The following is a 15,983-nucleotide window of genomic DNA, read 5'->3' as shown; positions in this document are numbered from 1 at the left end:
CTCTGGAAGCTTTCAGAGACCCCAAGCTTTTCTCTAGCACATGAGAACCAGTTGGTTAGGAGACATGTGATGATAAGCTGTAGCAGCTAATTCAGGTTCTGATCCCAATTTTGACCTTCTTTTTGCGTGGACTTCTAGCCACTAGCTACTAAGGAATAGAGAAGTTAGTCCATTTCAGGCCACCTGGCTAATGATTGAAAGCCACCTTTTAAGAATAATTTTAAATATGCATTACTCTCCAATCCCTACATCATTTTCGACATCTCTTTTGTACTTGATCTGACACATGTACAGGAAAGACTAAGCAGAGACTGTCTCTGGAACCAATTTGTATCATGATCCAACTCAGTGTTTATAAGAGGGTAAAAAAGGCAATGCTGAGATTGCAAAGTGGAATTCTCTCATGTCCACTGCACATGCTAGTCTTCTTACTCAGCTTAGACTTGGAATCATCCAAGTTGTCTATGGCTCAGCATCTTCAGGGATGGGGTCCTGTAGCCCTGTTGCCTGTTGAGTCTCCTGCTACATCTCACTTCCCCTCCTGTCAGTGAGACCCTTGCTCTTTGATCTCCTATAGTTTTTGGCCCATTATTAATCCGTTAGTGGGACACATTGGAGGAAAGACAGTGCCTGTCAGGTGCGGTTGGAAGGCTGTGCACGTTCCCTCATGCCGCTGTGTCTTTTGGCAGGTAACCTGTCTGGCCAGAGTGCAGCTTCAGTCTTGCACCCGCAGCAGACCCTCCCCGCTCCTGGCAACATCCCAGAGACGGGGCAGAATCAGCTGTTACAGCCCCTTAAGCCATCTCCCTCCAGTGACAACCTGTATTCAGCCTTCACCAGTGATGGTGCCATTTCAGTACCAAGCCTTTCTGCTCCAGGTCAAGGTAAGAAATCAGAGCAGCCAGCATCTTCCAAGAACATTAAAATGGACATATTGCCATATGTGGGACAAAAGCCTGGTGAGGAACCTGTTCAGGTGGGTTGGAGGAGCAGCTGACCAGGAACCAGCCGCACGGTACCCACATGGTTCTTTGGGCTGTAAGGGGAGTGGGTGGGATCACTGCTCCCATCGGGTGGAAATAGGTTTTTTCAAGGGACTACAGTAAAAAGTGACACCTGTGCCCTGTGAAGCCTCAGTGAGATGAGTGACTCCTTCGGGATCTGGAGCTTATGCTTTAGGACTAGACTGGGATTTCCTGGACCACATTCTAAGGAGTTTCAGCCATTTCTGAAAGTTAATGCATTTGATTAGCCAGCGTAGACTTCTAAAATTTCTAAGTATGAGAGACACATACTAAAATGAATTGAAGTCCATTCAAGTTTTTACCCATAATCTACTTCCCAAATAGAGGTTAATAAACAGATGTTTAATAAAATGATCACTCAGAACATTCCTGTAGAGGAAAGACCTTCTGGTAACATTAGATCTAGAAGCTGAAAGGAGTTGGGCATGTGGGTGGAGAAGAGTGAAATCAGGAATCTAGATAGTGAAGTAGGTGCTTTCGCCACAGCGCCACAGAAGTTAGGCGTTAGGCTGCCTCCCAGCAGGATGAGTGTCCTTGGGGGAGGCGCTCGGTCTAGGCAGGTGGCGGGACTGCGGCCTGACCCTCCTGCCCCACGTCCAGGCCTGTCCTGGAAGCTCGTTCCTCTGTGTGCTGTCCTAGCGCATCTCACTCTCCAGCCTCGGGTTCTAACGTCTCGTAGCTGTGTTCTGTCTCTTCTCTCCCCATTCTTCCCTGTTCTTCCCCTCTCACAGGCTGTGCGAAGTTTAACTGTGCGTCTGAGCAGGTGACGTTCAAACCTGGTGGCAGGAGGACCCGATTTCTGAGTACGCCCTGCTTGGCTCTTTGTGTGTAACACCTTTACTCCTTCCTTGTCCTTGTGTTTCTGCCGCTTGGATCTGTTGTTTCACGCAGTCCATGTGCATTTGTCTTGGCTGAACTACTATTACCCTCAGAAGTTTGGGTCTCTGTTAATTATGATAAAAGATGTAGAAATAACAGTAGGTTTCTGTAAACATCAAAATAAGTTTCTGGAAGAATTGCCTCTTCCTAGGCCCATGACAGAGGGCACGGGGTCGCTCAGCATAGCGAAATCTGGGCTCACAGTCCTGCTCAGCACTGCCCCCTGCTGTGGCATTAGAAGCCACAGAAAGCATCTTGGCCACTGGTACCGGGGAAAAGTTACACCCTATTTTTCTCTTCTGCAGAGTAGGTTGGAATCTTTTTTTTTTTCCCCTCAATTAAGCATAACCATCTATCAATTGAGAAGATGCTAGAATCTCTTTATTGGATGTTTTCACCACCACTACCCTGTAACTCCATGAAATCAGAATTTCAGAAAGGGTTTCAGTGTAGTTCTTCTTATAAGGCTTACTAAAGACTGAAGGGCCAGCACCTGCAAGCAAAAATGGGCTTTTTAACAAGAATGCTGGGATTTCTCAGCTTTCTTCCCCTGAACAGGGCACAATAGCAAGTCACCCAACCTCTCCAGCCCATCTCCCCATGTGTGGAATGCAGGTGGTCCTACACAAATCAGATAAGATCACAGGCACAAGACATTATTTCTCTCTGATTAAACCACACCTACCTGGCACGTAGCAGGTAGTCGGTAAACGTATGTTGAAATAAAAATTTTTTAAACAAAAATAAGGCTCAAGTAGAAAACCTTTGTTAGAGTTCAGGTAAAGATCTTCTCTGTTAAGGCCTCAAACTTCTGATGTGGTTACTGAAGTGCTTTTTAAATGCATGTGCTCGGACCATCGTTGTTTCTGAGTATGGTTCAGAGGTCCTTGGGCACTGGTCTAGGGCTGTTTAACAAAGAGGGAGGTGGAAGGCTTACCCAATTTAGTAGGGTTTTTTTCTGCGGTACGCGGGCCTCTCACTGTTGTGGCCTCTCCCGTTGCGGAGCACAGGCTCCGGATGCGCAGGCTCATCGGCCATGGCTCATGGGCCCAGCCGCTCCGCGGCATGTGGCTTCTTCCCGGACCGGGGCACAAACCCGTGTCCCCTGCATCGGCAGGCGGACTCTCAACCACTGCGCCACCAGGGAAGCCCCAATTTGGTAGGTTTTTGAGCACTGAGATCAGTAGCTTTTCTGGCAAGGCTAGGCTGGACCAAGAATATTAGCTCCTTGACACTTAAGTAAGCATTTTATTTATTTATATGTCCAGCTAGAAAGAGGAAAAGACATTAACAGTAGGAGACAAGTGTTTTGAAATAAAGTGTGATGTGTCAGGCCTGTGTTATGTAGCCTGAAATGTCTAAGAGGGAAGAAAGAGAACCAAGGCTTTTTTGTGAAGGAAGTGTAGTGTGACAGGTACCACTTCAGATTAAATAATTCAGTAAATTCTCATCACACTCTTAAAGGTAGGTGGTATTACACTGTTGTTCAGGTGAAAGTGATTAGAAGTATTAAATTTTATCACTTCCTTTTGGGTTTTAAAATTAGAGGCCCTACCTCTGTTGAAGGCATGTCAGTGTACATCACGTAAGCCTTGATGAACAAATCACAAGAGACAGGTTTAAAGCAAATATGGAGGGCCCATGGTTAGGACTCGGTGATTTCACTGCCATGGCCCCAGGTTCAATCCCTGGTCAGGGAACTAAGATCCCATCCTGGAAGCCGTGCAACGAGGCCAGAAAACAAAAAAAAAGCAAAAAAGCAAATATGGAAAGAGAACCGGGGCTCACAGGCATGGGGTCTTAACTAGTCTTCGATGCTTTACTCTATGCTTTCAAAATAGATAATGGTTTGGAAGCACGGCTTGGCTTAATGCTTTATTTATGTTCAAAAGTTGCTTGTTTTCCACATATTTTTAAAGATTTTTCTAGGAGGGAAAGGGTTAGTATTGTATGTCTAGGATGTGGAAATAGAGTGTTAGCCAATTTAAATTAAAACTGTAACAATGGTACCATCTGTCAGCCTCCTGTGGTAGAATTGTTAATGCATTTAATTGAGTGCTTTGTTAACAACCCGGCAAGAGAAGCAGGAGCGGGGGACAGGGTCGGTGGAGAGACTGCTTGGGTGTTTGAAATTCAAGCAGTGAGACCCAGAGAGAGACTGGGGTTCATCCCGAACCTTGGTGCAGGGCATCGCTCTTCTAGGTACAAAGACTGGGTGTGGAAACTCACTTCTGCCAGCCGGGAACCAGCAGCCAGGAGGGTCCATCACACAGAGTGGCATCTGTGGCAGGGCTCCCGGGTCCCTCCAGTCCGTCTCCCCTCCTGCTTTCTCTTGCTGGGACTTCGTGTGCTGTTTGGAGATTCTGAATACTTTACACTGATGTGTCCTTATCTTTAACACGTTGCTCTCTCTTTGTGCTTCAGGGAAGATGGTGAAAAAAGTCTGTCCTTGCAACCAGCTCTGTAGTAATTATCCTTTCTTTCTGTTACTTCCGGCCCTTGATTGCAAAGCCTGTTGCGCTTGAGGTCTTTGAATCCCGAAGCCTCATGACTCTCGGACTCCCAGCTCCCGTCCGGCTAGTCCTGCACCCTTTTCTGGTGTCGTCTTTAACATGCTCAGTTGCTGCCACTGGCTGTCCTTCCAGATTCAAGGTCGCCTCACAGTGCTCTCATTGATGGCCCCGTGCCCTGGCTCTGTGACAGCTGTGGGTGGAGGCGCCTGCAGATGTGCGTAGGGGCCTCAGGGAGGCCTGGCTCCTTGGGAGAGAGTCCTGTAGTCAAAAACGTGCGCCCGGCGCTGTGCGCCCACGGGGGTTCGGCCGGGACCGTGGCCTGCGAGAGCCTGGGCCCTCACATCGCAGTGGGAGTGGCTACTGGGCTGCTGAGGGCAGGGACACTCCGTGTAGACAGGAGGCTTCTCGTGAGAGCGAGGACAGTTCAGCAGCCACCGAGAGGCCCCTCCAGAAAACTCTGTGCTTGGGAGACTGGGCAGTAAGCTGTGGCTCGTAGGGTTGTTACTAGGATCCGGCGGTGGGGTGGGGGCATGTATTACGGCAGGAGAACGTCAGAAAGTGAACTTCTGGTGGTAGAGGATGCACGACTTTTAGAGCTTTCAGCAGAACTGAAGAAGGTTCAAAGGAGAGTCATATCCTCTCAGGAAGGCAAGCAGCATTCTCAGAAATACCTGCTTTACCAGTGCTCTTCAGCACTCTAGTGCTACAGTGGGCCAGACGCACTCCCCGTTCTCCTGGGCTTTATTAGCCAAGTCAGCTCTTCCTGGGAGTTAATTCCTGGTCAGAAAGGGGATGTGTGTGTTCGTCTGTGTCCTTTAATGGGAAAGCTATTTTCAGAAGCCAGAATGAGAAGGTGAACTGTGAGGCTGACTCTCCCCCGTGGTGTAAACCCCACATTCAGAATCCAGTGTCGTGTAACAAGATGAGGCCATAAAGGGGCCTCAGCATCAGCGGCGACTGGCATGAGACCAGAGGGTGTGGTTCTAGCACGAGCAGTTTGTGGCCGGCAGTGCTCAGCTCCGCAAGCTTCTGAATTTGGCTTTTGACAGCTCTGCTCACTTGTGATTATGTTTTGTTTTCATCGTCTCGCTCACCCTCAAGCTCGCGAAGCAGCTGTCATTCAAGGAGGATGGCGGTCCTCATGCATGTGATGTGCTTGCTCTCGGGATCTCGCCATTAGCACGACCGCCATCCTCGCTGCCTGCGCTTCCCGCCCCAGCGCTGTCTCACTGCTGCTGTTCGAGGAACGCTGTCTCCTGTGCTTTTCCACTTTGCACCTGGGCCTCCTGTTCCACAGGGAGCTTACTCTCCCCTTTACACGGTGTGTGTGATAGCAGCCCCCGTGGCTCTGGCGGGCACTGAGAGAGTGAGCTGACAACACGTGCAGTCGGCCCGGCTTGTCTTGCCTTGCTGATAAGAAGCACGTGCCCCTCGCACTCTGCAGCTTCACCTCAGAATAGCTGTTCCTCTAGGACACGTGTGCTCGGGTGTGCCATTCCTGGGTGGCAGGGTGCGAACCGGCCTCGAGAGCAGCAGTGGATTACAGGGGGCTTCTACATGGCAGAGTTGCTTCCGGTGTGCTGCTGTGCTCTGGTGCTGCTTGGATCTTGAAAGCAGGAAGATGCATGCATTTAAATATCTAGCCCTGGCAGTAGTTGGGGATCTTAAGTCCTAATGGCTCACAGCCTACCCCAACAGCTTTCATTTATTCTGCAGCAAATGTGAGATCTGGTAAGAAAGTGGGGGGTGACGGGAAAACACAAGACGTGACTTTTCTTTCCCTCTTCCCTAAAACTCGCCTCTTCGAATAATCGCCAGTGTGCCCTCCAGCAGAGCCGAAATCAGGCAGGACACAGACTCCTTTCTTTCTCATCAAACCATAGAAATAGAGTTCCTTCATCACAGCCCCAAAGCGTCCTCCCCCTCCGCACCCCTGCCTCAGCCGGGCGCGCATGAGAGTGCTTGCTCTTCTGGGGAGTGGGGGCCGTAGAGGCCTTGAAGCAGCGGAACTGAGGTCATCTTTGGGAAGCCACGCCTTCCTGGAGCTGAAAGACTCAGGCACACCTCCTGAGCGCTCCTGGTTCTTTACGCAAAGGAGATGGGGAGACGTTGAAGCCTTAACTCTCGCAAGTTTGCGTTTGCAGTTCATGTTTATGGGTCCAGGTGAAAAAGGTTTCCGACCAGAGCACGCTTTCTCTTGTCGCCCCTTTCTGTGAAAGAATGGCTGAAGACCATGATGGTCCCACGTGGTTTGGGAGCCCATCTTTCCTGGGGCTTGTCTTTGCGTTCCTTTAACTCCTCCATGAACCCTGCCCAGTGCTCCAGGGATCCCCTTCTCTTGCCCTGTTCTGCAGCATTCTAGAGCAGCCAGCCTCACTGGCCACACCGCACAGCTCTCCTCTCCCCCAGGTGATGCTGGGCATAGAGGCCCAGCAGCGAGTGTCTGCGCTCCAGGATGCCATGAGAATGGGCAGGAGGAGGTCCCCGCCCTCTGTGCCTTTCCTCATCCGGAGTTGCTCAGCCTCGTCTGGAGCTCCTGAAGAGAACCTGTTTCCATTACCCTGTGATGCCAGAGCATTTGGCTACATAAGAACCTTGGAACCTTCCTTTTCTTGCATGGCTTCCCACTTCACCCTCCCCATTCCGTGGTTTGCCATTCATCATCCTCGGAAGTTTTTCCTCTCCCTGAAATTACAACCCAAGCCTCTTCTAATGGTTGTACTCTGTTTCTTCTTCTGACTTTAGGGACCAGCAGCACAAACACCGTTGGGGGAACAGTGAACAGTCAGGCCGCCCAGGCTCAGCCTCCTGCCATGACCTCCAGCAGGAAGGGCACGTTCACAGATGACCTGCACAAGTTGGTGGACAACTGGGCCCGAGACGCCATGAATCTCTCAGGCAGGAGAGGAAGCAAAGGACACATGAGTTACGAGGTCAGTCTGCCCCTTTTGCCATTTTCCGGATCCATCAGAGTATCAGTGAGCACGTGTCTCGCTCATATGAGGGACCTTCTTCAGTAGCTCATGAGTTTTAACACTTTTAAGAAAACAAGACAAAAATCACCCAGGTTCCCTTTTAGTTTTCCTGCCCTGAATCCCGAGCTCTGTATCGGTCAGCTCAGTTTTTTCTTCCCTTTTCCTTTCACACTCTGAACCACACACACACACGACACCACCCACCTCCAGTCAGAACAAGTATTTGATAAATATAAAGAGCCAATAATTATGATGGAAGGTTGTCTGGGTGTTGTTTTCAGTGTCCCCTGCAAGATGAGAGCAGCCCGCTTCTGGAATTCTGTCTCAGTTCCACCCATTTCACACCCACACCAGCTTCACACGGCGTTGTTCTCTCCTCAGGGCCCTGGCATGGCGAGGAAGTTCTCTGCACCTGGTCAGCTGTGCGTCTCCATGACCTCAACCCTGGGTGGCTCTGCCCCCATCTCTGCAGCATCAGCTACCTCTCTAGGCCACTTCCCCAAGCCCATGTGCCCCCCGCAGCAGTACGGTTTCCCAACCCCCCCCTTTGGCACGCAGTGGAGCGGCACGGGCGGCCCAGCAACACAGCCACTTAGCCAGTTCCAACCTGTGGGAACTGCCTCCTTACAGAACTTCAACATCAGCAACTTGCAGAAGTCCATCAGCAACCCTCCAGGTTCCAACCTGAGGACCACTTAGACCTAGAGGCGTTGACGGAGTAGATTGGGGGCAGGAGGTGGAGTGGTGAGGGGCAGGTGGAAGGGGGATGGGAAAGGAGCCTACCTACTAACTACTAGCGCTGCATTTAACTGGTTATTTCTTGCCAGACAGGAATGTGTTTAATACCGCTTAGAGCCCTCAGAGTGGAGAATCTCCCTGTGCTTTCACCGTTCATTGGAGTGGGATGAGAAGGAAAGAAAGAGCAGGTTTCTTGTGTATGCTTTGTTATCTCTCCCCAGCAGTGAGCGCTCGGAAAGAGAATCGTGTTGATCAGAAAGCTTCTAGAGAGCTCAGTGGAAAAGCAAAGCCCATCTGTGTTCTCAAGTAGTGGGGCTCTTAATCTTGGTACCCACCGCAAGTCCCTTATCCCCTCAAGAACATAAACCGCAAGACAAAAAACTAAACTATTGGGCTCTCTCCTACCCTGTCCCCACCCCAGCCAGTCTTTAGAACCCAGTGAAAACAGCAGGGGACGGAGGTTCCAACCCTCTCTTACGATAGGTCATTAGTGCTTTAAGCAGATGGTATTCGCAGCTTTGACTGCAGCATTAGCCATTAGGAAAACAAAAGTAAGTTCCCTGCGGACATGTAACTTTGCCATCAGTTTTGATGTGGAAACACTGTGATATATAAATGTTGTTGGACAACAGTAGTTTTAAAAGTAAGATATGAAAGGTTTAAAAAGTTGAAAAAAGCTAGTTCTGTCCTTTACCTATTGAGACTTTACTTTCTCCTTTGTATTTCCATTGTATTAGATAAATAAATGTGAATGTAAAATTGTATAAATTACTGTACTTGAATACTTCTGTTCTCCCAGTATTGCTTGCTGGATGTTTTAGTGCCTTGGACTTCTATTGCTTCTGCCGTTAACATCAACTTCTCATCAGACCCCAGTCAGCAAAAGGGCGTATGGAAGGAAACCTTGGGTGTCCATGTGACCCAGCAGTGGATTATGCAATAAGGAAATTGAAGGAGTGTTTTTTTTCAAGTCATTCAACAATTTTGTCTAGAGCAGGTGTAAGATGAGCAGGTGAGAAGTTGACAGTAGTGGTTAAAAGCAGAAAACTCTGTTTCAGGACAGGTGAGGAGGGGTGTTGTCACAAAATCGGGCAATTTACAAGATTGAGCGTGGTATGCGATAAGTGATGAAAGAAAAAGAAAGACTACGGGATGGGAGAACAGACTTGTTTTGAAGATAGGTGATGCTTGGCCAGTGGCTGCCATAAGCCTTACTTACCTGAGCTGGGCTTGAGCAGAGGAGACCTGGAAGAAATGGCTGAATATAAAGGGAAGGGCACGGGGTGGGGTTGGGGGGGGGGAGCGCTAGTTTTTAAGCTAGGAAATGTGATAGTGAAATGTCACAGATGGAGAAAGTTGTTCTAAGAAAAATCATTTGGATTGCTTCCCTCTTGGTGCAAATGTCCCGTGTATTTCTCAGCTTGGGGTACTGTAGTTTGTGGAAAGTGGACCCACATCTGAATTAAGCATTGTAGGAAAGAATGCTTATTCCTACCCGCTTCCTATATAATGTCCAAATGGTTGCAGGATCATAATCTCTTGCACCACCTTATTTCTAGAATTAACAGCTGATATTCTCACGTTCTCTGTAAACAGATATTCCCCTGAAGTAATAACTGCAACCAACCAGTATTATTTAGTGCTGTGCCTAGTTGTAATGGGCACTTCTGTTACTTTCAGAACTTTCAGGAAATACTCTCCTCATTGCCTGAGTTTGGGATCTCTGTTCTCCCAGAAGGTGGGGAAAGAAGCCAGAACTCTTAATTTTGGGGTGCTTCTTGTCTTGACTCTTGAGCTGGGAAACTGACCTATTCCAACCTCTTACCCACCTCAGTGGCACATCCCAGGAATCCCCATGACAGGAAGAGCCTGGATGGCTGTCCTGTCCTCCGGTGGTCATTTTAAGTTAGCCGAGACCCCAAAGATGCAAATGAGAGCTGAAGGTTGTAGGAAGGTAGAAATGAAAAGGGCAGGCGTTCCAAGGTTTGCTTCGAAACTGTTTACTTACTTTTTCTCTGCTTATAATCCTCGGGAGATGACAAGAGTAAGGACGGAACAAGAAGCGCCAAGGAAGTGGGGAACGGACCCCGGGCAAGGAGGCAGGGCTTTGCAGCAGAGGAAGGAGGAGCCAGAGTGCAGCACGTGACTATTTTGTTTCTTGGGTTTAATCATTTTGAGATCTCTTCACTCACAGGTGGAAAGTAAGAACTGCTTTTATTTACTGTTTTTTTCCCCTCCTGTGGATGAAATAACTGAAGCCTAGAGGAATGAACCTAGTGCTACTGAACTGTTTAAATTATTTTTGTGTTAATAGTACACTTTGAGTATCTTTTTCCACATTAAAAAAATTCTTTCTGAATTATAAGTGTTTTCCTTACATTATTTAACAATGTACACTGTTTAAAAAAACAGACTAAATTCAAACCTTGGGGGTTCTCGGCAGCCCGTCAACCCGTGCGTTTGGGATAAACCCCGGGGGACACGCTTTCTGTTTCCGTTTGTTACCTTTGTAGATGAAACCATTCAAATAAACCAAACTTGCTTTTCTTGAGCTGTGGGGTTTCATTTTCAGCGCATGTCTTTTTCGTGATCTCATTAGCTCTGATTTGACTTGTGTGCAATTTATAACTGGATTCCTATCTCCAGGACCTTTTTTTTTTAACAGCAGTTCTGACCTGAACTAAGATGCTGCAGACAGGCAAGATATATTTTCTGAAGACCATGGTAAGGATATGAAAATCAGAAGATGAACCTACGCCCAAAGCTGTGCAGCTCAGGTGAGGTGGCGGGAGGTCAGGGAAAGCCCCGTGCTCCTCTTCCAGAGGCGCGGCGGTGGCCTAGGGGCACAGCTTCCCAGATGGGCCTGTGCTCCAACAAACTCAAGACTGGGTACAAGGCCCAACCCAAAATGCCCTTAAAAAGTAAAACTGCACACTCATTAGTTGGGGGAAAGGATTATGAAACATCTAAACACTAAAAGAATTTGTTAAGGTGGGTGATAATCGCACATCCGAAATAGCTAAACAGCTGCTTATGTCACGCAGATTTTTGTGGTTTTCCAGTACATATAACCGTTGTTTACACTATAGCCTGTTACGTCTGCAATAGCATTATATCTAAAACAATATATACCTTTTTTTTAAGAATATATTTTAAAAAAATATTTATTTACTTGGCTGCACCAGGTCTTAGTGGTGGCATGCGGGATCTAGTTCCCTGACCAGGGATCGAACCCGGGACCCCTGCCTTGGGAGTGTGGAGTCTTAGCCACTGGACCACCAGGGAAGTAAGTCCCTAAAACAATATATACTTTAAAATGCTGTTGGGAAAACGCTCAACACAGGATTGCCAAAAAACTTCAATTTGCTTGTTTAAAAAAAAAAAATCTGCGAAGTGCAATAAAAAGAGGTATGCCTGTTATTTTGTTACAAAGTAGGATTTTATTTTGCTTTCTTAAAATGCCTTTTCTTTGGTCTTAGATTATTTCCTTATTAGGAAAAAATGGAGGTAGTTTCATGATGCGCCTATAAGTGACAGATGGTTGTAGATGAGTGGCAGCGAAAGGGGTCAGAGGTCACACAGTGACATACCGCAGGCCGCTGTCGAGGTTGGTGCGTGGGGAAAGTGGCCACTGAGATTCCTAGAATTTCTGCCTTTATTAACGTGAAAGCTTAGGAATAAATAGTGAAGAGCCAAAGAAAAGGTGTGTGTTTGTTTAATCTCCGCAGGGCTTCCCAACCTGCCCAGCTTGATCTGCGTCAGGTTCCAATAGTGAAATCCTCTGGCGAAGCTGAGCATGAAGCGAGGTAAATCCCCGGAGGTAAAGCTCACCCCCTAGGGATGATGGGTCATTTCATGGCCAGCAAGCAGTTTTTGAAAGTCCCTTTGTGACAGAATCCAGTGAGGTGAACGCTCGGAGCCTTGGTCAAGATGAATCCAATTTCCTTTTCTTCGTGTCCTGGTTCTTCCTATATGAATCATAGTCTCCTATGGAAGAGAAAATTGTTCACATACAGCTGCCATGATGTAAAAATAAGGAATAAACTGCCAGCTAAAAACTTTTGAATCGTATTAGTTACTGTCCTACTTTAAACTAAAGGCCAAGAATGAAAATTGTTATGAGGGGGACAGGTCGCTCTGTTAACACTAGACCAAGCTGCAGGAGAGATCATGACAGGCCTGCTTTTAAGAGGAATGCAGCCATGCTTCAGTGTCCCACTTCTATCAGCTAGAAAGAGCTGCACCTCAGGTCAGGACTCCAAGGAAGACTTGCGACTCTTAATCCAGTTACACTCCATTTTCTTAGACTGCTACTGGTCTGGCATGAGTCCCCTCCAACTTCTTAAAATGGAATGTCATTCTTTCTTTAAGATTCATAGAATTATATATACCCAGGTTCTCCCTTCCATTTCTGCTCCTAAAACACTTTGCTACCTGTTGTTATGTGTTGGTTAAGGTTGTAAGTTTGAAGGTGCCAGGGTCCAGATTTTGCCTGTGGATTCTGGTGGCGAAGGCTCTGTGGGGTCCTGTTCCAGGTCTCCATCTCGTTCTGCAGGACGGAGGTGGCAGGGGCTTGTGGCGGTTCTGGTTTAGACAAGGGCTTGACCACACTGTCTCCTGCATCTAGAGCCATGTCCCACATTTCAAGACTGTCTGCAAGGACAGAGGTCACAAGCAAATGCAGCATCAACAGATGAGGTGCTGGAAAAATAACAGGTCGTGAGAAATGCTGTATCATGAATGCTCTATACGATGGCGTTTGGAATTTCTCTTTCCCCGACCCATGAAAGTACACCAAGGTCCGGACAGTAGAGGAGCTGCATATGTGCTATCAGCACTTTCTACAAAACCAATGGAAAATGAAGATACCTTATGCCTCTTTTGAAATGTATTTGTGAGGACGGAAAGTATGCAGCACAGTAACTTACAGACACTTGATAGGTATTTACTGATTAGGACTGAAGCCATTCCTTTAGCCCTCCTGACCTGGAAGCACGTCTGTCTGGGTGAGCGGCTCTGAAGCAGCAGTTCCGGCAGGTGGCACCGGTGGCAGCGCTGCTGCAGAGAAAGGACAAAACCACGTAACCAAGCTGGGCTGCGGGCGGCCTTGGAAGTGCGTGCAAAGCCGCCTGGGGTTACACTCGTCGGCGCGGCGGGCAGAACTCGGGACCTTGCATCCTGGTCCTACCTACAGATCTATATAAAATAGGACTGACGATACTATATTCTTCTCATCAAACTGCGAAAAAAACGCTGAGAAGTTTGTTTCTCCTTTAGCAGAAACGGAAGAGTTATTGTAAGCCGTTTTGTCCAGTTTTTACTATTTGAAGCTATAACTCTTGTTCAAACAAAATCTTAAGCAGAAATGAATATGTAAAACCAAGATGATGACTGTGTGATTTGGGGTGGGGGAGGTCCTGGAGATGACTCCTCCTCCACCCCTGATCCCCAGAGCTTCCGCAATGGTTTGAAAGCTGAAGACCTAGAATAGTAATTCTTATTAAGAACATCCCCAGCACAGTAAGTTTTTTGGGTTTTTTTCCCCTACATTAACCTCAGCCTGCCAGTACTGCTGAGGGGAATTATAAAGAACTAAACATGAAGCAAGTCCTTGGAACCTTCTTTGTAATTTTTAGGGAGAAGCTGGGCAAAAATCCACTTGGTCTTTCTTTGTTTCTAGTCTCTGAGAAAGACTCCAAGAAAATCTGTATCTACTACTCCCACTGAAGCTGGACTCTGAAATAAAAAGTTCAGGGATAAAGAATTGCCAAAAACCCATTCTCTTCAAACCCAACTTTGCTTTATGTTCAGAGACAGCTCAGGGGCTTCCCTGGTGGCGCAGTGGTTAAGAATCCACCTGCCAGTGGAAGGGACATGGGTTCAAGTCCGGTCCAGGAAGATCCCACGTGCCACAGAGCAACAATGCCTGTGCACCACAACTACTGAGCATGTGCTCTAGAGCCCGCAAGCCATAACTACTGAGCCCACATGCCACAACTACAGCCCACGTGCCACAACGACTGAAGCCCGTGCTCTGCAACAAGAGAAGCCACTGCAAAGAGCCCGCACACCGCAACGAAGAGTAGCCCCCACTCACCACAACTAGAGAAAGCCCCCGTGCACAGCAACAAAGACCCAACACAGCCAAAAGTTAAAAAAATAAGTAAATAATTAAAAAAAAATAAAAGCTCAGAAAGGCTTTCTCGTGTACACGTGGCCAAAGTAACTGAGGCGAAAAGAAGCTCTGTCCCCTGAGACAGATAGTTCCAGGTTATGTCAGGGCCCGTCTCCTTCGCCCAAAAGACCAGTGTCTTCCTTCAGTCACGGGGAATGGCGAGGCAGGACGTGACAGTTTGAGCCCGTGGCCGCCTCTGTGCTGTGTGTGGACCCGACCTGCTGCAGAGTGGGGAGAGCAGTCACCCCCAGAGCCCACGCTCCGTCCTCTCACCAGGACCCTGCTTCTCGGCAGGTGGGCCAGACGGGGGTTCCTGCTGCTGTTTCTCCATCTGCTCCCGGAACCGCTGCTGCAGCTGTCTTTGCCGGAGCTTCCGCTGGTACGTGGCATCGCTCTCTGTGGCAGCGGAGGTCGGGCTTCTGCATCAGGAGAGCAACAGGGAGGTGAGTTCCTGAGTTAACTGGTGAGCAGCAACACACAGTTCCCAAGGGAGCACACGGGCCAGCCAGTGTGCTGGCTCTGAAGTGAAGGCAGGAGTGGGAGGCAGGGGGAGACACCTGGGAAGGAGCAGGGGCGGGGAGGGCACGCAGCCCGCACCCGGAGCCGCTGTCCTCATCCCCTGCATCACAACGTGGTGGCTTGGTCTGCAAGGAGACGTCACCTCCTGTGGTCTGGGGGGTCCCAGAGTCGGGTTCCGTTGGCAGCTGCTGTATCTGGCTTGTTCCACACATGGTTCAAAGTCTTGTCTCTTTGCTTTAGTTAAATCCACTTCAAGAGGCAGCTAATGAGGGAAAAAAGGGGAGAAAACTTCTTCCAACTGCTCTTCCCCTTCCTCAAGGATCTAGATACCTGAAAAATGGCATTTCACGATCCTCTATCCATCATTCCTTCTAGGTCCTAAGAAGCTGGGACAAGGGATCCATAAGTTCAAGTCATTTTAATTATATGAGGAATAAAACAATTTCATTTTCCACCTATGCCATTATGTATTAATGAAGTTTTGATAAGGAATCATACTTCAGTTTTTATTGAGGGCAAATGCTCTGTAAAATCTAATTTGAGTCTTTTCTTGGCAACCAGACCTGATGCTGTCTGCTTTTTTTTTAATGGAAATGATCACACATCATCACACTACAGAAACCCAGAGATTTTTCACTTGGGAGAACTTCTCTCTCAATAATATGATTATGATAGAATAAAGGAATATGAGTGATTGAGATGACTACATTTTGGATAAAGATAACATGAAAATGAAAATTATACTGTGAGATTTCGTACTGACATTGAGAAGTAAATAAGTTAAACAGGGCTTCCCTGGTGGCGCAGCGGTTGAGAATCCACCTGCCAATGCAGGGGCACGGCTTCGAGCCCTGGTCCGGGAAGATCCCACATGCTGCAGAACAACTAAGCCCGTGCGCCACAACTACTGAGCCTGCACTCTAGAGCCTGTGAGCCACAACTACTGAGCCCGCATGCCATGACTACTGAAGCCCATGAGCCTAGAGCCCATGCTCTGCAACAAGAGAAGCCACTGCAATGAGAAGCCCACGCAGCGCAACAAAGAGTAGCTCCCGCTCGCTGCAACTAGAGACAGCCCGTGCGCAGCAACGAAGACCCAACACAGCCAAAAATAAATAAATTTATTAAAACAAAAACAAAAGAACTGGACAGTCACATG

The 15,983-nt window shown here is 48.0% G+C and overlaps 2 protein-coding genes across 21 annotated transcripts in view; one reads left to right on the top strand and one right to left on the bottom strand.

Moving 5' to 3' along the window:
* WNK1 (WNK lysine deficient protein kinase 1) overlaps window positions 1-10,673 on the top strand; it is a 136,089-nt gene extending 125,416 nt beyond the window's left edge. For all 14 annotated transcript variants that reach the window (XM_082850717.1, XM_082850720.1, XM_082850719.1 and 11 more), the window contains 3 exons: window positions 690-884; window positions 7,163-7,350; window positions 7,774-10,673. In XM_082850717.1, coding sequence (XP_082706843.1) covers window positions 690-884; window positions 7,163-7,350; window positions 7,774-8,091 — 701 coding nt within the window. In that variant the 3' untranslated portion in view covers window positions 8,092-10,673. The remainder of the gene's footprint in view (window positions 1-689; window positions 885-7,162; window positions 7,351-7,773) is intronic.
* An 842-nt stretch (window positions 10,674-11,515) lies between these two features.
* Window positions 11,516-15,983, bottom strand: part of RAD52 (RAD52 homolog, DNA repair protein) — a 58,207-nt gene continuing 53,739 nt past the window's right edge. For 6 of the 7 annotated variants that reach the window (XM_082850738.1, XM_082850737.1, XM_082850739.1 and 3 more), the window contains 5 exons: window positions 14,863-15,086; window positions 14,579-14,724; window positions 13,117-13,188; window positions 12,565-12,783; window positions 11,516-12,114 (listed from right to left, as the gene is read on the bottom strand). In XM_082850738.1, coding sequence (XP_082706864.1) covers window positions 12,056-12,114; window positions 12,565-12,783; window positions 13,117-13,188; window positions 14,579-14,724; window positions 14,863-15,086 — 720 coding nt within the window. In that variant the 3' untranslated portion in view covers window positions 11,516-12,055. The remainder of the gene's footprint in view (window positions 12,115-12,564; window positions 12,784-13,116; window positions 13,189-14,578; window positions 14,725-14,862; window positions 15,087-15,983) is intronic. The other variant, XM_082850742.1, reaches the window with a different exon arrangement.

Source organism: Leucopleurus acutus, assembly GCF_964270905.1.
Source record: "Leucopleurus acutus genome assembly, chromosome: 11".
Taxonomy (NCBI): domain Eukaryota; kingdom Metazoa; phylum Chordata; class Mammalia; order Artiodactyla; family Delphinidae; genus Leucopleurus; species Leucopleurus acutus.
The sequence above is the reverse complement of the archived record's forward strand: the minus strand, read 5'-3'. Positions and strand labels throughout refer to the sequence as shown.